The sequence below is a fragment of the Schistocerca cancellata genome, chromosome 1 (genome assembly GCF_023864275.1).
Source record: "Schistocerca cancellata isolate TAMUIC-IGC-003103 chromosome 1, iqSchCanc2.1, whole genome shotgun sequence".
Taxonomy (NCBI): Eukaryota; Metazoa; Arthropoda; class Insecta; order Orthoptera; family Acrididae; genus Schistocerca; species Schistocerca cancellata.
The window spans coordinates 572,029,045-572,050,953 of NC_064626.1; the positions used below are offsets into that span (position 1 = coordinate 572,029,045).

At 39.3% G+C, this 21,909-nt stretch overlaps 1 protein-coding gene across 1 annotated transcript in view; it reads right to left on the minus strand.

The window, feature by feature from the left end:
* Positions 1–8,839: 8,839 nt before the first annotated feature.
* The window catches only part of LOC126191431 (sodium channel protein Nach-like), a 119,323-nt gene continuing 106,253 nt past the window's right edge, over positions 8,840–21,909 (minus strand). The window contains exons 9-11 of the mRNA XM_049932340.1: positions 21,403–21,565; positions 11,800–11,906; positions 8,840–9,057 (exon numbers count right to left, since the gene is read on the minus strand). Of these exons, the coding sequence (XP_049788297.1) occupies positions 8,840–9,057; positions 11,800–11,906; positions 21,403–21,565 (488 nt within the window). The remainder of the gene's footprint in view (positions 9,058–11,799; positions 11,907–21,402; positions 21,566–21,909) is intronic.

Consider the following 21,909-nt stretch of genomic DNA (forward strand, 5'->3'; position numbering starts at 1 on the left):
AGACCTAATAACCATTTCAAAGCTGAATTATCCGACACAACCTTAAACCTTCTACTGTACAGATAACATAGAAAGTACAAAATCCCATACATTACCGCAAACAGTTCCTTCTCCGTCGTGGAGTAATTTTGTTCCTCCTTGTCAAGCTGACAAGACGTGAACACAATCGGATGTTCTTTGCCATCAATTTCTCGCCCAAGTACAACCCCAAGAGCGTGATTAGATGCATCACATTGTTGTATAAACTCCTTCGAAAAGTCTGGAAACTTGAAAACTGGATCTGATGTCAGTATCCGTTCCAACTCTTGAAATGCTTTCTCGCACTCTGACATCTACTGGAAGGTAACACCTTTTCTTTGCAACTTAGTAAGTGGCCTCAGTATTCCTGCGAACCCATGTATGAATTTTCGATAATAGCTCGCAAGACCAATATACAATTGCAGTTGTTTAACCATTTGCGGAACCGGAAAATCTCATACTGCAGAAGTGAGACGAGGATCTGTCCGTACCCCGTTCTGACTGATAACATGCCTGAGATAAATTACTTGAGCTTGTGCAAAATGGCATTTGTCCAAACTTAATGTTAGTCATGCTGCCCCTAATCTTTTAAACACCTCCTCTAACTGTTCCACATGCTGCTCTATATCTCTTGAAAAAACTATAATGTCATCCAGATAAACCATGCATTTTTTCGGTTTCAACCTGCAAAGGACTCCATCCAGCAAACTCCAAAATTTTGGTGGAATGTTTTTTAGTCCAAACAGCATTCTCCTATACTAGAAGTGACCACAATGTGTTGTAAATACTGTTTTTGGCTTGTCCTCCGGACATACTTCAATCTGGTGATATCCACTTCACAAATCCATAGTGGAGAAAAATTTACACTGCCCTAGGTTGTCTAACATTTCTGTGATATTTGGAATTGGATATACATCTGCCACTGTCCATTCATTCAGATGTCAGTAATCACAACAAAAGTGAAATTTTTTTGACCCGTCCGTGTCTTCTTCGAAACTAGGACCACGCTACTAGATCAAGGACTATTACTGTGCTGGATTATCACATCTTCCAGTTGTTGCTCTATTAATTGCTCTACTACTGGTTGTAATTGTTTCAGTAGTCTGTATGGCTTACGATACACCGGAGCGTGATTCCCTGTTGGAATTTGATGCTGTGTTATCGGTGTAGCAGGTAATGTACCCTGTGCTTCAAACAATGCATTACACATTAGTAATAATGCTTCCATACCCTAACGATCATTTACTCTCAAATGATTTACCTTGTCATGAAGTGCAGACATGCTGACGGTTTGCTTTACATCATAGTCTAGCCTCAAACTATCAATGTCCTCTTTGTCCATTAACTCTACTGTGGCTATTACTAATCCCTTCGGCAGATCGACATCATCCTGCCCAAAGTTATCTAAACTCACCGGAACCATAAACTGCCCATTTATGTCCATTACCCATGATACACACCTACGAATGAAGCAATGCTTTTCATCCAAAACCTCATTACACGGTAGTGGCTCTACCAAAAATAACCCCTGCTGTGGCATATCGACATCCACCGGTACCCAGATCAACTTCCCTGTACCTGATCATACTTTGTCACACGAAATCACCTTTAATGCACTTGTACGCAGTTTAGTTGGTATCACCTTAGCTATCAGTGCACCTTGTGACTCTGAAACATTTGCAACGGCTGTACCCATTGCGAACGAGTTCCCATCGAGTTCCAGCGTATGTTGCGAATGGTCAATTTTGGCATGATGTTCAATCAGAAATTCCAACCCAAGTATCACTGAAAATCCCTGTCCCACAGTTGACAACACCTCCATTTGCTCCCAGAACCACACATTCCACATCTTAAACTTGAGCTGTGCTGTCCCTAGTGCATCTAATTTTTTATCACCTACTGCGCGCAATCTGTATCTCGGAGCTTCCAATCCTTTCTTGTCCACAAGGTCCACACTGACAACTGATACATGCACTCCAGTATCCATTAAAATTCTTCACCACTTTTATCCAAACCATCAAACTACAATCCGCCTCTTCGTGCACTCTCTGAATACCTCTTTTTACTGGGAATGCCTCCCGATGGCAGGAACACTCCCTTTTTTGTTTAACAGTTTTTTACCTGCTGTATCATTAACCCCTTTCTTGGCTTTACACTGCTGTGCCTTAAGCCCTATTTTCTGACAAATGAAACACTGCCATTCCTGACATTGTCCCTTAAAATCGCCTTGCTTCCTACAATGGTAACACTCTTTGGAAGACGAAAAAATTTTCTTGTCATTGTGACTTCTAGTGGCGCTATCCACTTCCTGCAAATGTGTAGCTACGCGCAATGCTGCTGCTAAGTCACTTGGATTTTCCATCCGTATCCGGCATGAAAAATCTGGCGAGACCCCTCGCAAAAATGCATCTAAAGCTCTATTCTCTGCTTCTTTCAATAGAACTTCATTTGCACTCGCATCTTGCATTAACTCATACATGTGCGAATTCATTCTCCTAATTCTGTCTGAAAATTCTTCTACCATTTCACCCATTTCTTCCATCATCCTCCCCAATTTTTCTCTAAAAAATCTGGTACTAAACCTTTGCAATAAAACCTCAGCCAACTCTGTGAACATAGTAGCATCCTTTAACCCTTTGTCGTATGCCACATAAGTCTTTGCATCACCTACTAACCATAACCTCACCATTTGCAAACACATTTCCTCTGACCAGCCACACAGTCTAGCCGTACTACATATCCTCTGATGTTTTACCCGAGAAGGAAGGTATCAAATTAGCCACTGAACAATCTGCCACACCGGAAAAGACAGTACCCTTGCATTCGACACTATTGCTTCCCGAGCCTGATTGAGTATTTTGCAGCAATTGTTGCTCGGTCCTCTGCATGTGCTGCTTTTGCAACTTATTTTCTTCAATCAGTTTCTTAACTTGCTCTGTCAATGCGATTATGGTGTCACTTGTCCTGGTTGCGCATGTCTCTGGCATTTTCCATGTGGTATACCTCACCTCACAAAAATAAAATTGTATTACTCAGAAGCAAGTAAATTCCTAGCACGTCTAATGGCAAGCCATCTAGACTTACCACATTGCCCCATTACATGACCATAGAAGCCACACACATCACAAGTGCTTGGTACAAATTTATCACAAGGAGTGACGTGACCTTTTAATCCACACACTACACATTTAGATGGTACTAAGTTTACGTGACTATCATTACCACGAAACTGCGATAAGTCTACAGGGCCACTAGGCCTTTCAAATGACACTCTCATGTCCCTTAACATTACCCTTGACATGTCTAGCTACACAGAAAACACAGAGAGAAGGCAGTTGCTGGACTCACCCTATTGGGTGTTTCTCAGTTGCTCCACACAGTGCTAGTCAAAGTAATGGTGTGGGTGCACATGACACCACTTGTTATGACTTCCGCACCACTTGTTAGGAGCAGACACAGTGGCTGTGCCAGAGACTGAGATGGCATGGAGTTTTATAATTATTAATTGAACTTTCTTTACAATTTCTCCCTTGTCATCGATGCCCAGCCCTGCGGAACCCTCCGTCTGGCTGCTGCTGTGTAGATTCTCTGACAATGCATGCAACGCGTGCCACTGATCACACTCGGGAGCCTCAGGCCACCAGTGTTCTGCTGAAGCCAGGATGCCCTGTGGTTGAGATGAACTCGTCGCTGCTCAGCGCCCCAGTACGGGCACGCCCATGGAGCCGCGTCGCAGTGAGGTCAGCTGCTGACGACTGCTGCACCGGCAGCTGGGAAGTCATCAGTCGCAATGTCCGTGAGGTCCCATCATGAACGGACCACGTGCCGTGGGGCAGGGTTGCCGTGAAGTCCGGAAGTTGGTCCCCAGTGGCGCCTGTGACCAAGACCGCTCTGCGGCCGGTCCTACTGGAAGTTCTCGCTGTAGTTAGTCAGCCATGGTGCCGACCGAACTCGGCCCAACCTACAGAGCTGAAGTTGATATCTGGTGGTGAACAGATTACTCCTGCAAGCTGGAACAGACTTCTGGAATTGTCACTTATGAAGATTGAACATTCGGACATGGACCTTGTCCGTCCTCAGATCCGAACTGCTTCTTAATGGCTTCTGTCTGTTGCTGCCTGTGCTCCAGTATTTATATCCAGCAGGAGGATGTTTTTCACCCTCGGCGGTAACTTTTGTTATTACTCCCACCGCAGTGTATTGCAGCATAACTTAGCATGCTGGCCTCATTTCCCCTAACTCAGCACTCTCCAGGCTTCGCTCGGCGCTTGGTCTGTGTGCATCCTTGCATCAGTCTGTTGGTAGACTGCTGCTGTCAGCAAGGCTATCTGTGCCTGCCTACTTCACAATGCCTCGGTCGCCGGCGTGCCTCTGTTTTGCCATTCTCCACTTCGTGAAGCAACGCTTACTACATGTGGCCGCAACAATACATATGCAGATGCGTAGGTACAACTCCAGTTAGTGCAGATCTTGTATCAGGGATATGTACATGTGTTACAGATTTAATGTTCATTCCAAAATGAAGTCAGGATGTGTGATGTTTTGTGTACTTCAGTTCATCTGGACATCAGTATGACCAATATTCCTTCCCTACACAGTGTTTATTTACAGTTTTGTGTACATTGAAACTTCTTCAAATATTTTTGTGGGTACAATCCTTGAATCTTATTGGTTCTAGGATTTGTTAACAAATAACAACCTGGATGCGGAATGTGTGTGACGACTTACGGTCCTCCACAAAGTAGTGCCCACTTGCTGTTTTTTTGTTTGAGCTGTGAAGATCTGCAGTGAGTTCTGAGCAAAACATAATTTCATTCTTTCTAATTCTGGATGTTTCTAAGACTTTTGTCATACCGTGATTTTCTAAGATGCAGTTGATGAGTGAGTGCAGTTAACACAGATATTTCCATTTTTTGTAGTATTCAGCTTGTCTTGGAAATTTTGGAAGAGGGTTTACCCACTCACTGCTCTCTTTGACATTCAAAATCAAGTCTGCAGGTGCGTACTGTCTGTAATAAACAGGAAGATAGTTTACTGTCTCATGATTGATGTCAAACTGAACTCCAACGGAGATAAAGCGGCATACAAATCATCTCTATTTATGTGATTTTACACAATTACTGACATTGTTATAAATTAAATTTACATCTTTCTTTTGCTAGAGCCTTTGTCCTGCTTTTTGTGCAGGGTGGCATGGTTAAGGTCAGATTTGGCATTGTTAATGTTAAGGGGTTGCCGGATGCCCTTCCTGTCACCAACCAATACTCCACGAGATGGAACTAGTATACCCCAGCTGTCTGCATCTAGTGTAAACCATAACATTGTGCGAACATATTTCAGATGTCTGTGAGGTGTGTAATTGTGGTGGGATGTGTGTACTAGCCCAGGATTCATTGAGTGGGATGTGTTAAACCACCTAAAAACCACATCCAGGCTGGCTGGTGCACTGGCCCTTATCATTAATCCACTGGGCAGATTCGATTCGGGGATGACGCACCTACCTGAGTCCAGGAAACACTACATTAGAGCTCTCAGCTAACCTGGCAGGTCTTATAAATTCAATTTACATACTTAACAATTAAAACTTTTACATACATCTTCTCAAATTACATAGACATTTACATGAAATAAAAGTGAATAATTTCGAACAAAGACAGGAAAGAATCTATTTCTATTAGCACCATAAATTACATGTTTTATCATTGCAACAATATATTTCATTAATTTGCATATATCATTTTACTTACTTAAAGGACAATCATCCTATCATTTTCAGGTGAACAGAGGGATTAGTTTTATTGAATGGAATGCCTAGATTCAATTAATTAAATTTTGTATGAGCAAAATTTTACATTTCTATATAGTCGTAATAACAAGTCCATTAATTAACACCAATTAGAACATGAGTATGCTTAATTCTGACTGAAAAATTATCATGTCATACTTCTCTTACTTATACAATTTGTTCTTTAGTTTGAAAACATAAAAATAGCTATCTTTCAATGACTAGAAATATTGGAACTGTAATCATTAATTACTCCATAATTACAATAGCAATTTTATTCCTACCATGTGCCTGAAGTTCGTATAATGTACGAATTGTGATTAACCCAAAATGTTTCCTTCATTCTGCATATTGATGAGCCGCAAAGTAAACAATGTCGAAACAATAGTGTAAATTAGTGCAAATTATTAATTTGTTGCAATAGAAATTCTTCAGTGAATTCGAATCCAGATAACCATTAAAGACAACATCAAAGCTGGATACTGATATTATTCATATGCCCTCTTCGGGAGAGTGGGGATGAGACTTGTAAAAGGATATAGGATCCCAAAGGGTTGTGGTATTATGACTTTTACAGATAACACAAATATGAACATTGACTCTTTGGTCACAAATCTTTACACAAAAAAAAAGTTTTGAAAGGGATAGTGTATTATTGCTTATCGTTTGGTTTTATGCAGGATGACAGTTATCGTAGTATGTGAAATGAAATGGTCACAACTTCTGAATGGTTTGCATTATGACATTCAAACTGCATGGCTGGTCATGGGGCATGGTGGGAAGTAGTAAGCTCTGTATGGTTTGATTTAGCGATGAAGCCCCCTTTCGTTTGGATGGGTTCATCAATAAGCAACACTGGACTGAGAATCCATATTTTGCAATTGAGAAGTCTCTTCACCCTCAATGGATGACTGTTTGGTATGCAATGTCTGGTCATGGAATAATGTCCAGTCACAGAATAACTGGTGTGATATTCCTTGATGGCATGGTGACTACCGAATGGTACGTAAAGCTTTTGGAAGACAATTTCATCCCCATTATCCAAAGTGACGTTGATTTCGACAAGATGTGGTTCATGCGAGGCAGAGCTCAACCCCATCAAAGCAAGAGAGAGTTTGATGCCTTGGAGGAGCACTTTGGGGACTGCTTTATGGCTCTGGGGTACCGAGAGGCCATTGACGTGGGCCTCGATTGGCCATTCAGGGGGTTATATCACCACTGATGTTTTGACACTTCAGTGGGTCACACAGGATTTCACTATTCATCAGTGCCATGTCATTGCCAAAAACGGCACGCATATAGAACATGTCATAATCTAAATCCGAATATCTGTAGTGGTGTTTACATGTTGAATAAAGCATGTGCTCGCCATAGTTTGTAACTAATTTACATTTTTTTCACAAAGTTCAATAATTATCACCACGTATACAGGATGTATGATAATTAATGGCGTAAATGCATACAGTTGAAGGAACACAATACTAGAAGCAAAAAAGTCTCAGTAAACATAGGGTTGAAAATGTTCATCTTAAGAGCTACGAGCGATATCTTGTCATCGATACTGAGAAGCAAATCTCTTCTACTGCAACCTCTTTGCTTTTCATATTTTGGGAGATGGTAATAACAATAAAAAAATCTCCAGTAAACATGTGCTGGAAATGCATACCTTAGGAGCTATGAGCATGTCCTCATCTTCGCTACTTGGAAATACAACTCTTCTAATGAACAATTGCTCATAACTTTTAAGGTATGCATTTTAGAGCAAATGTTTGCTGGAGATATTTTCTTGTTTTTATCTATACTACTACTTCCCAAAATGTGGAAATCAAAGAGCTTGCAATAGAAGAGATTTGATTCACAGTATCAAAGATGAAAAATTGCTCATAGCTCTTCAGGTATGCATTTTCAACTCTATGTTTACTGAGACTTTTTTGCTTCTAGTATTGTGTACTTTCAACTGTGTGCATTTATACCATTAATTATGATTCATCCTGTATATTGTAATTCTACCAGAGGTATTGATGGATGATGCCATATTACTGATGTGGCCCATTAAACCTATGTCAGGCAGGTTTCTGTGAGCAGTGAGCAGACAACATCTTTGAGTGGCAGATAATATGGGCCTTTCAGGGCCAAGCGGTTGCAGGTTCACATCAATTCTGTTCAAATGTGTTCCTCTCCACAGCCCACGGAAATATTATGACTCTGCACTACACCAATTATTATTTAGACTGTTCATGTTATTATTGGGCCTGTTTCAGATCTGACTACAGTGATGTCCTATCTTCAGATCACATCCTTACCAGCAAGCATTTTGCACTGCTGTAATTCATGTAGTGTTAATTTTGATTGTTTTCATTGTAGTCCTAGAAAACTCAAAAATGCAGATACTCTTATGAATTATGCCTAATTTTTGCATTTCAGTTTATTCAGTGAAGTGTTAATAAATGATTGTTGTGATATAAATTGGGGACTAAAAAAATATGGACAGGTTTGAATGTGAATTTCAGTGATATGAAGATTAGTGTCAAGGAAAGTCATTCATTATGAATATTTTCTCTACTTTTAAATGTGTTTATTTCAAATGTTTGACTTCGGGCTCCTGAATGTAAATACTGTTCAGACATTCCATCTTCTTGTGATTTTCCGTATACTTAGTCTCTCACTATTACATTAGGAGCACACAGGCAAGTGTCAGACTCTTCATGATGAGACTTCTTTTTTACCTATTTATTCTCTTATACTACTACAGCTGCAGCTTTACTTTCAGTGTACATGGAAATGATTCACTGTTTTAAAAGTGCCATATAGTCAGTATGACAGTAACAACTTTATGACATATTTATAATGGAAATGTTCAGTTCCGCATGCCTACTTTGACATCTGACAGACAGAGTCATGGTATGTAATTGTTTAACATTACATTTACAAATAAAAAGTATTTAATATCATGTGCAAAACTTTCAAAGCATTTTTCCATTCTGTTAACAATCGAGAATGCTGTCTTCAGAATAAGAGCTAAAGCTGACATTAATCTTAAGGCAACCAGTTGTGAACAAGAACTTTCGGCTTCTTTTTAACAGAATTATCTGGAGACTGTCTGATATAAAAGGGATAAACCTTTTCTTGAATAGTGTTTGCACTTTTGTCTTTCAGCAGCTTGCATGCTGGCCTCAGAGTGAAAAAGTAAAGCAACTCCAATAGGCTGAGGAGGCTACAGCCCAGGCATAGACCCACAATTCCTCCAAATGCAGCTGGAACATGGAAAATAAATAAAATCAGATGTGTTTCTGTAGCATATAAAAATAAAAATAATAAAAAAGTAAAAATAATAATAAATGAAAAAGAAGTTGACTCCTTTTTCAATTAACCAGTTTACTTAGTCAGAGAAGACTCTTTGGCAACTTTCATAAGACAACATTTCTATGTAACTGACTGATACAAAGACTTGAAGTTTTATGTTTTTTTATTTCCACACACACACACACACACACACACACACACACACACACACACACACACACACACAAAGGAAAGTTAAATGACAAACATGTATGTTAAATGGGGCAAATCCATACAAATAAAAGGTTAAACACACTCCTGCCCATGTAAGGGAGCATTTTCTTGTGAAAAATATTATACACTCCTGGAAATTGAAATAAGAACACTGTTAATTCATTGTCCCACGAAGGGGAAACTTTATTGACACATTCCTGGGGTCAGATACATCACATTATCACACTGACAGAACCACAGGCACATAGACACAGGCAACAGAGCATGCACAATGTCGGCACTAGTACAGTGTATATCCACCTTTCGCAGCAATGCAGGCTGCTATTCTCCCATGGAGACGATCGTAGAGATGCTGGATGTAGTCCTGTGGAATGGCTTGCCATGCCATTTCCACCTGGCGCCTCAGTTGGACCAGCGTTCGTGCTGGACGTGCAGACCGCGTGAGACGACGCTTCATCCAGTCCCAAACATGCTCAATGGGGGACAGATCCGGAGATCTTGCTGGCCAGGGTAGTTGACTTACACCTTCTAGAGCATGTTGGGTGGCACAGGATACATGCAGACGTGCATTGTCCTGTTGGAACAGCAAGTTCCCTTGCCGGTCTAGGAATGGTAGAATGATGGGTTCGATGACGGTTTGGATGTACCGTGCACTATTCAGTGTCCCCTCGATGATCACCAGTGGTGTACGGCCAGTGTAGGAGATCGCTCCCCACACCATGATGCCGGGTGTTGGCCCTGTGTGCCTCGGTCGTATGCAGTCCTGATTGTGGCGCTCACCTGCATGGCGCCAAGCACGCATACGACCACCATTGGCACCAAGGCAGAAGCGACTCTCATCGCTGAAGACGACACGTCTCCATTCGTCCCTCCATTCACGCCTGTCGCAACACCACTGGAGGCGGGCTGCACGATGTTGGGGCGTGAGCGGAAGACGGCCTAACGGTGTGCGGGACCATAACCCAGCTTCATGGAGACGGTTGCGAATGGTCCTCGCCGATACCCCAGGAGCAACAGTGTCCCTAATTTGCTGGGAAGTGGCGGTGCGGTCCCCTACGGCACTGAGTTGGATCCTACGGTCTTGGCGTGCATCCGTGCATCGCTGCGGTCTGGTCCCAGGTCGACGGGCATGTGCACCTTCCACCGACCACTGGCGACAACATCGATGTACTGTGGAGACCTCACGCCCCACGTGTTGAGCAATTCGGCGGTACGTCCACCCGGCCTCCTGCATGCCCACTATATGCCCTCGCTCAAAGTCCGTCAACTGCACATACGGTTCACGTCCACACTGTCGCGGCATGCTACCAGTGTTAAAGACTGCGATGGAGCTCCGTATGCCATGGCAAACTGGCTGACACTGACGGCGGCGGTGCACAAATGCTGCGCAGCTAGCGCCATTCAACGGCCAACACCGTGGTTCCTGGTGTGTCCGCTGTGCCGTGCGTGTGATCATTGCTTGTACAGCCCTCTCGCAGTGTCCGGAGCAAGTATGGTGGGTCTGACACACCGGTGTCAATGTGTTCTTTTTTCCATTTCCAGGAGTGTATGTGCTGACATTTAATGGCAATGTGGAAATATGTGACGTACAAATCACAGTAGTAAGAAGTGAAATAGCAGTCCTGCAATGGCCAATGTGTGTACATATGTAGGATATAGTGTTGACTACATCTCGTAAGCATCCTACAGATTGCATTCAAATAGTAGTGAAACATGATTGGCACAGCAAAGATATTTTCATGATATTATTTATTGTTGGATCATTGGTGGGTGATAGGCAGGGCACACTGTGTGTTAGGGAGCATCTTACTGTTGTGGATAAAATTTCATAAGAAGGAAACTTCCTATGGCATTATCATCATGGCAGTGTTCTAATTTGGGACAATATCATTTTAGGAATATGTATCTGTCTGTAAGTGTTTCATGGGGAAATTATGATGGCTAGGGTGTAAAGAGCTGACACTCAACTGAGTGAAAGTATTTTTCATGTCACGTATAAATCTCAGTACATACGGTGGATGGTGAAGCCCAATCTCACAGGACTGAGCTAACGAATAAGTACCTTTAACATGAGGACACCAAGACTCTAGGATAACCATCTCACACAATTGACTAAACTATACAGGATAATATAGGACTGTGGGCCACAGCGTGGCACCATGTACCACTGATGACCTTCATTGGACACTTGTTTAGCAATAGAAGGGAGCTGTGTTATTTTGCTATTCAGACACATCACACCACATATTGACACCCTGTATGTCACTGGAAATGGAACATCTCACACAACAAGAGGCACCATTAACCCATGCACAGTTTTCTGATCTACTTCATATCCACATCATCATGCCATGTGTCACAGTGTTATCAGGGCACCCTCAGATGCACACATCATTTCCACGTCTCATGGTTTGTGGATCTAAGAGAGGTTTTACCATGAAAGTGAGTGTATCTTTGAAAAAGTGGTACTGGTTCTATACCTAGTAGATCATTCCAGCTGTAGGCCACTTCTCTTCTGTAACGAATGGATGATATATCCTTGAAGTATACATGCAGAATTGAATGATTTGTTATGTTGATTTCATGACTGAAAACAGAAAAATAATTTCTATTTTAGTATTTCATTTTTAAGCTAATTTTTGGTTGCAAGCCTTTAAATGATCTACTGCTCCTCTTGTAGCATTTATTTTCTTTTAGAAGATATCTGTTAAATTTATTTGATTACACTGATATTTTTCAAAGAAAATAGTTACCCATAACAACAGGGGTGTGTTTGCAGTACACAACAACTTTTCATGCAGATTTACAGTGAATACTACTTCATCTTGTATAGTCCTAATATTTCTGCTGAAAACTAAACCTCTCAGCTATTCCACCTATTTCTGTGCAACCGCTGAACCAGGTTGATACTTCAATGCAACCTGCTCCTTTATGATAATAGCATAGTCATAACTGCAGTGTTTGTTGCACAAAAAGCTATCAGCATCAACATCCAAGCAAGTTTTGGTACAACACCCTAGGTGAAATGGCATTGGTTTGTTTTTGCATTGATTGGCATTTCTGTCTAATCTGTGAAAGTTTCACTGTTATTTATTCTGAGAGTATCACCATAATTTAGTATAAATTGCTCATTTAAAATTATTTGTACAAAATATAACAAAAAATATTTGGGAAAATATGTGATATTATGGACTTCCAATTTTACTTTATTATGGTGAATTGTGAGGTTGATGAAGCAGTGTTCCCTGTAAAGCTGCATGAAAATTTTGTAATACAGATACACCCCCACTGTTACAGATACCAGTGCAGATAACTATTTTCTTTGAAAAATACCAGTGTAATCAAACAAATATTAAGCCACCAAAAAGTGATCAAACAGCAGCTATTTATTACAGTTGAAAGAAGCAGATGTTTTTTAAAGTTTTGGCTGTAGGTGACATTTAAATCTTGGCTACATGATTTAAGGAACAGTTCCTAATCAAGTTAATGAAACATAACTAATCACATGTAGATAAATTAGTTGTAAGTCAGAAGATACAGAAAATACCATAAACAAGTATTTGCTACAAATTAACAACTATGAAAGAGATTACAACAATGTTCATGTAACTGAAAATCATTTCTTCACACACACACACACACACACACACACACACACACACACGCACACGCACACGCGTACATTCAGTTCTGTGACAAAGATGAGTACCCTCCGATCTACTGTCCAAAGATTCAATTGTACACATATAACAAAGATATGAAAAACTCGTGTCACACAGATATTACACTAAACTGCATTTTTCCTTTAATATTGACCCTTCCTCCAAAGAAAAATAAAAAGTGAATACTGAATTCCACATGGATTTAATCTTCTGCACTCCAATTCTTTGATGCAGCATCTCGAGTGAAACCCTTTCCAGTGGCTTGGTTAGTGGATCAGCTAACTGGTTGGTCCCATCTATGTGTTCAAATTCAAGATCCCCATTCAAGAATCTTTCCCTGGCATAGAAGTGACAGACTTCTATGTGCTTTGATTTTTGATGATACATTTCATTTTTTGACAGTTTTACTGTACTTGCATTGTCAACATCCAGTGTAGGAGGTTTCACTTATTTGGAAGTTCCAATCAATTTATACAATAGCCTTTTAACCAGATTAGCTCATTTGCCCCATCACTGGCTGATATTATTTCTGCTTCCACACTTGTCTTTTGTAACTGACTGGTCCATGATACAGCCCCATGACTGATAGTTGTGATGACACCTGTTGTTGAACATCTAGTGTCTTTGTCAGCAGCATAATCAGCATCACTGTAGACTTTCAACCTCTCTTTGTTGTTGTACATCATTTCATAGTCCACAGTACTCTCCAAGTATCTAAAAATTTGTTTTACTTGATTCCAATCTTGAAGTGTTGGATCTGGATCTGAAACTGTAGTCAAATACATCAGACAGCCCACTGTCTCTCGATATGGAAATTTGGATGTGATCTTCTTTTTGACATTATTTACTTCACATCCAATTGGAGTAGAAACTCAATAAGACTCATCCTTTCTAAATCTTTTCACAATTTCCTTTGTGTAGTCTTCCTGGTTCACTGCTATTGACCTGTTTTCATTTTGCTGTATCTTCATACCCAAAAAGATCTTGAGAGACTCTCTAGTTGTATGAAACTCCAGCATCAACATTTTCATGAACTCTTCAATATCTGTTCTGTTGCTGCCCACAACTAAACCATCATCAACACAGACTGCAACATACAGACAGTTCTTGTTGCTCTGATGGTAGAAGAGACATGGATCAGCAGCACTGTTTTTAAATCCAGCCTTCATTATGAAGTCTAGGAAATGTTTGTTCTAGCAATGTGGTGCCTGTTTGAGACCATACAGACTTTTCTTCAGCAAACAAACATGCCCAATACCATCTTCAAAACCTTCAAGTTGTTCCATGTATACATATTCTTTGACTACATCATTAGGAAAAGCTGTTTTGACATTAAACTGTTTGAGCTTCCATTTCTCTGCAGCAACCACTGCCAACAGAGGTCAAACTGTATCATAACACATGACAGTGCTGAACATTTCTTCATAGTCAATTCCTTGTTTTTGTAAATGTTCTTTGGCCACAAGTCAACCTTTGAAGCAAACTTCCCCATTTTCTGCAGTTTTCTTCCATAAGACCCATCAATTTTGCAAAATCTGTACACCAATTGGACACTCGACTAATATCCAAAGTATTACTTTCTTTCAGGGACTTTAATTCTTCATGAATGGGCTCAAGCCATTGATTTTTATTGCTAGACTGCAAAACTTCTGTGCATGAGCTTGGATCCTTGTCCCTGATGATGGGAGTCCCAGCCATGTACATGCACTCTCCAGTGGTTATCCATTCTGGTTTCTTCCTCTCGCATTTGCTTCTTCATTTCTCACTCAAAAATTTGCTTCCTCCAGAACTTGATACCATATCCAAATCTTCTTCCTCTTTATTACTTCCTCTGAAACTTGATGTTGTCTCCGAGTTTTCTTACACTTTACTTACTCTTTCTATTCTTTTGTCATGGGTGACAGCTTATGATTCCTTTTCCTCATTAGAAGTCTGATTAGGCTGACTCTGTTGAACAGTGTCTTCACCAACAACTTCAAATTCAGCACCACTGGTGTGCAGATGGCATACAACTTAAGGCTTGAATTTTAAATCATGACTTAGTACAACTTTTCTGTGAGATGGAATCCAGACCCTAAAGCCATCTCTTCATTTATGAACCCCGCCAGAAGTCCAAGCACAGCTTTGTCATCAAATTTTGAATGAAAATTCTTAGTCACATGCACATAACTCTGGTTCCAAAGATTCTCAGATCCAGGTTGCCTACTGGTCATCTAGAACACAGTTTGCAAGGAGGTTTGTTTTCAGTAGAGGACTTTCCAATGTGATTTAAAAAATATGCAAGAGTATTGCATGCTTCTGCCCACAGTTCTTTTGGCAATTTACTGGGGTTCAACATAGAATGTACACACTCCACAGCAGTGTGGTTTTCTCTTTCCACAACACCATTTTGCTGTGGTGTGTTAGGTGAAGAGATGCAATGCTCTATGCCTCTGCTTGCCAGCAAATTTTGAGACTTTATTGTTATTGAACTCTTTTCCGCCATCACACCTGAACTGTTTGACAACATGACCATTTGTCTTGGCTTCATTCAGGAACTGTTCCAGGACTGTGCTGACTTCACCCTTCTGCTTGAGAAAAATTTTTTTATGTAAATTGCTAAAATCATCTTTGAAATATAGGTAATAGCAAGCTTTTCTGAGAGACTCTGTAGACATAGGTCCATTTATGTCAGCATGGATTTGTTCACCTGTAACCATTGGTCGATTCATTCTGTTCCTGAGTAGCAGTCTATGTATTTTACCGAGCGCACATCCATCACAGAATTCTTCTTTACATCCATCCACATTGATGTTCACCTGCTTCAAGATGCATTTCACATGTAATTTGTGTTGATGTCCAAATCTCTCATGGTAAACTTGCAGCATATCTGACAATATCACCAAATTCACTTGAGCCAGCTGCAATGGTTTAGTGACACATATGTCAAGAACATAGAGACCATGGCTGACATGACCAGTCATCATTGTTTGCCTAGTCACTTCATCCTTAATTGCGACACTTTTGTCATCAAGTCTGGTGCAAAAACCTCTTTGTACAACTGCTTTGAAGAGAACAAGTGACCAATCACTTCTGAAACAATGTACATCTTCCAATTCACCAATTTTTCTGACATTATTCAACTGCATTTGAATTTTCACAGTTCCCAGTCCATGAGCCAACATGCTCACACCTCTTTTCCTAATAGAAATCTTTTCAGGGATGGTGAATTTCGTATATGATACAAATTATTGTTTATTTTCAGCGATGTGATTTGTGCCACCACTGTCACAATACCAACTGTCTATTTCAACACAGTTTTCAATGGGAGCCCTAAAAGCATGCAACAAAAATGAAACATACTTTTCCATGTTATCTGTCTTTTTTGTTGGACACTTTGGTGCCCAGTAGCCTACCTGCCCACATTTGTACAAAGGAAATCTTCATTTTGCACATTCAGTATTCTTTTTGATTTTTCACTAGTGATACCATCACTTTTGTTTTGATGAATTTTCTTTTTAGGGCAACTAGGTGTAACAAACACAGCTGATTCAATCATACTTTGATCACACAATTCAATTGTGCACTGGTTTTCAATCAAAAGGTTCACACTTTGATTTTCAGATGGAATCGTGTCACACAGGTCCTTGAAATTGTCATATTTTTTGCCTAATGTGGAGAGAATTTGACCATTTAAAATTCTTTCAAACAAAACATTTTCATTCTGCTTATGCAGTTCATCATTCAAATCCACAAAAAGCTTCTGCAGTTTCATGACTTGTGTGCTAATGTCCTCTTTGGCGTCACGCTGAACACAAAAAAATGCTTCTATCAATATGATCAGACATTGTGTTCTGCTTCATCCAAATCATGCATGTAATGTGTCGCAAATTTCACTTGCATGAATGCATAATAACATGAGCTCGGCAACAGATTTTCCTAGTGCACTTGCTGGTAAACTTGCTGCTTTCACATTGTCTTTCAACCACTGCTGATGTGCTGCCTTTTTCTCCACATTGCACTGTGTGGCAATTCAGGACATTTGTACATACCATTTACAATGTCTTCAAGTGCATATGCTTGCAACAGCACTGACACGTGCCACTTCCACTTTGCCCAGTCTTCAGGTGCTTTCAGTTTTTCCACTTGTATTTTGTAATCACCAACACTGGCTGTCATTTTCATTGAACACACAAACAATGGGCAAATTCACATTATTTCAGTTTTGTGACAATGACGAGTACCCTCCGTTCGACTGGCCAAAGATTCAATTGTAAACACATAACAAAGACATGAAATACTCGCATCACACAGATATTACACTACATTTCATTTTCCTTTTAATATTGACACTGTTGATGATTCATTGCTTGTTTGCTGATAGACTGAACTGTGCATCATCATCACCTATCTATGGAAATATGAATAAATAAGTAACACATAACTACAGACCTTTTTCATAACCATAAGTTCATTCAACTCTTTAATGGAAAAAGTTGGTGAGAAACAATGATCCGTTTTTCTAAGAAATCATTAATTGTCTCTTCGTCTGAGTACTGTAAGGAATGTTCCATGAAAAAGACTATGTATGTATTCAGAACAAAATTATCAAAACTGTATTTCCTGTAACTTTTCAACAGCCTTTGACTGTGCAAACATAAAATTTTGCTACAGAAATTAATATGTTATGGTGGTAATGAGAGCCCACTTTTGTGGATCGAGTACATCTGACTAGGAAGGAGCAGATCATCACATTATTACAGAGCATTTCTCCAATGCTCTGTAAGCAGAATGGTGAAACATAAGATATGGTGCCTTGCAAATCCCTTTGGTTGATTTTAATAAATGTCCTTCCAATATACCAAAGCATTTGCTCTTCACCTGAATACACTATAACAGGGCTCAAAAATCACCCCAGAAAAACCAAGAAATGAAAATTCATATAAATAGTTCACAGCAAACAAAACTCTCAAGCTTACAATAACTCGTAGTTTGCTATGTAAACAAGTGACTATGATTCACACACATCAGAAACAGGAGTTAATTGACACATATTAAATAAATACCTCATACATGACAAGCATGAATTAGTTCAGTGATACACAAACAGATCAAAAATCTCAGCTTGGGATGCTTTTTTCACTTGAGATGTATAACATGTTGCTGAACTATAACAAAAAAATCTATCTTATTTTCCATACTTTCATTTTCAAGTATGAAGTGAAGAATCTAGAAATATTCTTCAGCCTCAAATGTATTGCTTCCATAGCAACCATAAAGGCAAGATTTGATTAATCAGAATTCATATAGACACTACTAAGCAGTCATTCTCCCAACTCTTGTTATGCAATTGGAACAGGACAAGACACTGACATGCGATACGGTGAAGTGTATGCTCTGCCATGCACTTCACAGTGGTTTGCAGAGTTCATATCTACATGCAGATGAAGATACTATGACAAATCTTTTGAGTTAATGTACCTTCAAACACTAGAATATTTATTCTACAAAGAGTGAAGAGAGAACGACTTTGTAACCAAGCATGTGGATTCTTTCCATCTCTTACATTTTTCTTCCCACAATATTACCTTTTTTCTAGTATCTTCAATATTATCATTTATATTAAATTTCTTCATTACAAAACAGTCTCAGATATTGACTCAGGACTAATTCAACTTATCTTTATTGTCTACTAGATTTTTTTAATTGTTAGGAGTATATTAAGATAATCAGTTTAGCTGAAGACCATGTTAATCATTAAATATCAGTAATTTTGAGTTTTCTTATCATTGTACATATTTAAACATATACGCAATTACTGACTTTCTGATAAAGTACATCTACATCTACAGTGATACTCTGCAAGTCACATTTAAATGCCTGGCAGAGGGTTCATGGAACCAACTTCACAATTATCTGTTATTCCAATCTCGTATAGTGCATGGAAAGAACGAATACCTATATCTTTCTGTACGAGCTCTGATTTCCCTTATTTTGTCGTGGCGGTCATTTCTCCCTATGCAGGTCAGTGTCAAAAAAATATTTTCGCGTTCGGAGGAGAAAGATGATGATTGGAATTTCGTGAGAAGATTCTGTCACCATGAAAAAGTAGACAAAAAAGTTGTAGAAATGTAAGGCGCAATCAAAAGTTTCCATTTGAAGGCTGTACAGTCCAGAATTGATGTACCTGTCAGGCAAAATCACCATGAGTATTTAAGCAACTATCCCAGTGATGCAGCAGGTTGAAGATTCCTGTTTGGTAAAACACCATGACCCGCTGAATGAAGAAGTCTGTAACTGCTTACTGCACAATCTCATCAGACACATATCACTGACTCATCAAGGCCCTTTTAAGGGATTGATGATGTGATAACCACACTTGGAGAGATCAGGATTATAAGTTGGTGGTTTAGTGTCTCCCACCTGTGTTGATCTGTAATGTCCACAGCTCGTGATCTGGCAGCTAGAGTTGCTGTCTCTGGAGCATGGGCTCCCAGGTTCAATTCCCAGCCATGTTGCGGATTTTCCATTGGGGGACTAGGTGTTTGTATTGTCCTCATCATTTCATCATCATTCATGAAAGTCGCTTGATTGGACTGTGTACAGATTGGTACTTTGTACGGGTGCTGATGACTGCACAGTTGAGCACCCCACAAACCAAATGCCATTGGTTTGTAGTGCATGAGGCTGGCATCTCTGATCGACCAGAGTCTTGTGCTGAATAATAATCAGCATGAAAGGTGCACTATTACACAATATTGGTTTTCAAGGGACATGCTGTCATATACACATTCTTCATTCTCCAATGGATGTCTACTGGTGCTTGTTCCTTGGCAGCCATGAAAAGAACAACAACATATTGATCCCTGTTTGGATTCATTTGGTAATAACATCGCCATAGTTCATATCTCTGCATATACCATGTGGATGTTGAAAAAATGTCAGGATCACAATGATCCCATGCCTACATGTCAGCACATATATATTCACATTGGAATCATAACTTGTTGCATATACGCTGCAGTAATGTCTTCAGACATAAACTTTTTGAGCAGCCCTTATAATTAAGTATTCATACAATCACACCAAAGATATACTGGCAATACCTGCACTCAGTTAATTTCAAAGTGATTCACATCCTTAGGTATGACTTAGTTACTGAAGTAGAATCAAATATCTGCACAAACCAACTGGTATAATTCGATAGAAATTATTACTGTATCTGAAAATTCATATTCATATTCTATTCATTTACTCAGGAATGTAAATCTTTAATTATAATCTCTGAAAATTCAATTTTAATTATTTGAAACTTATAAAAGGAGCATGGTACAAGCCATGTTACTACAGCTGAAGTTCAGTTAGGGGTGAGTTTTCAATGGAGCTACATATATGTCCGCCAGTACAGGAAATGTACTGCAGTTGATTTAGGAAAGATTACAAGTAAGAAAATTTACCACATTTTGTTTAAATTTTGCATCCAGGAGTTTATTCAATAATTTAGTCACTGTTTCAAATGATTACTTGAACTTTGAGTATGTAATTATTCTCACTGACTCTTTTAAACTACAGTAATAATTATCACCAACAGTAACAGTGGAGTTATGTAATGAACAGTGTTGTCTGCAAAACTGATGCTGATTGTGCAAATTTTATTTGTTCTGGTATGATTATTTGCTTGGAAAGTCAGTGTAATGACTGACTATTACAGTGACTGGGTTAATTATTTGCTTGACACACAGAAACAATTGTGACTGACTACATTGTGGTTAGATTACTGCACCTGAACAATACTGTAGGATGTCCGCTGAGTGTAGTATGTGATTACTCATTTATCTGTGCATAATTAAAGTAGATAAGATGTAAATTGGCCACAAACATTAGTTTACTTACCAACCAAGGGCAAATAATTTGTTTGAATTTCAGTTTTTGATGTGGCCTGCATCATTGACTATAGATTATTCCCAGCACCAACTTTTCAGCCACTTCTAATGGAGATGCTGCTACTAAGGTTAACAGTGCAGGTAAAAATGGATGAGCTACAAGATGAGGAAAAGGAGGAATGAAACAATAAATGTAAGTAAAGCACCAGTCAACCAGCCCCACCCAGTTGTGGGTGAAGGCAGTTATGAATTACAGTACAGTTCAGTATCCAGTACTGAAGTCACCACTACTCAATATCTTTTGCTTGCATAAGGTACTGCCATACAACTGTCAAAGGGAACCTCAGGGTCAGGGATGTTTCGTAAATATTTCCATTTTCAAGTTGACATTTACCTACTGAGCTAGCTGTCAATTAAGCATTTTGCAAAACTAAATTGTCTCATTACAGTGAAAAAAGAATTCAAACAAAAACTTGTCTCCATATCTAAGGTACAGGAATAGCCAGATCTCTTTTATGCACGTATCAGCTACTAATTCAAGACATTTTGCAGAAATTACAAGAAATGTGTCCTGTCATATTCACTCTTGAAGAACTGGCCTTGAGATAGTTCTGTTCTGTAGTTGATGTCTGTGCAGGATGGATGACAATCACAACTCATGCCATCTTGACCATCAACAAGGCCAGGAATAAATATGGGTGGCTTGAGATTGGTGAAAATACCTGTAAAGTTAGGAACAAACATGATTTAACAATAGCTAACCAATAAAATTGGTTAGAAGTTTTAAAAATTGTTTTAAAATTATAGGTATCTTTCAGATCTCACACACACAAGACATTTATGAAAAAAGAAAACTTCCATTCTTCATATCACATGATAAGTTATAGAATTGACTAATCCATCTCATAGCCTAAGTACGTGATTGTTTAAGTTTGGATAATTAATGCTGAAATTGTTAATGAGATTTAAATTACCAAACAGAATTCAGATAATATGTGCACTGGAATATAATAGAGGTAAGGCTAAATTTATTGCTTCTATAATGGTAAAGAACAGTGATATCAAA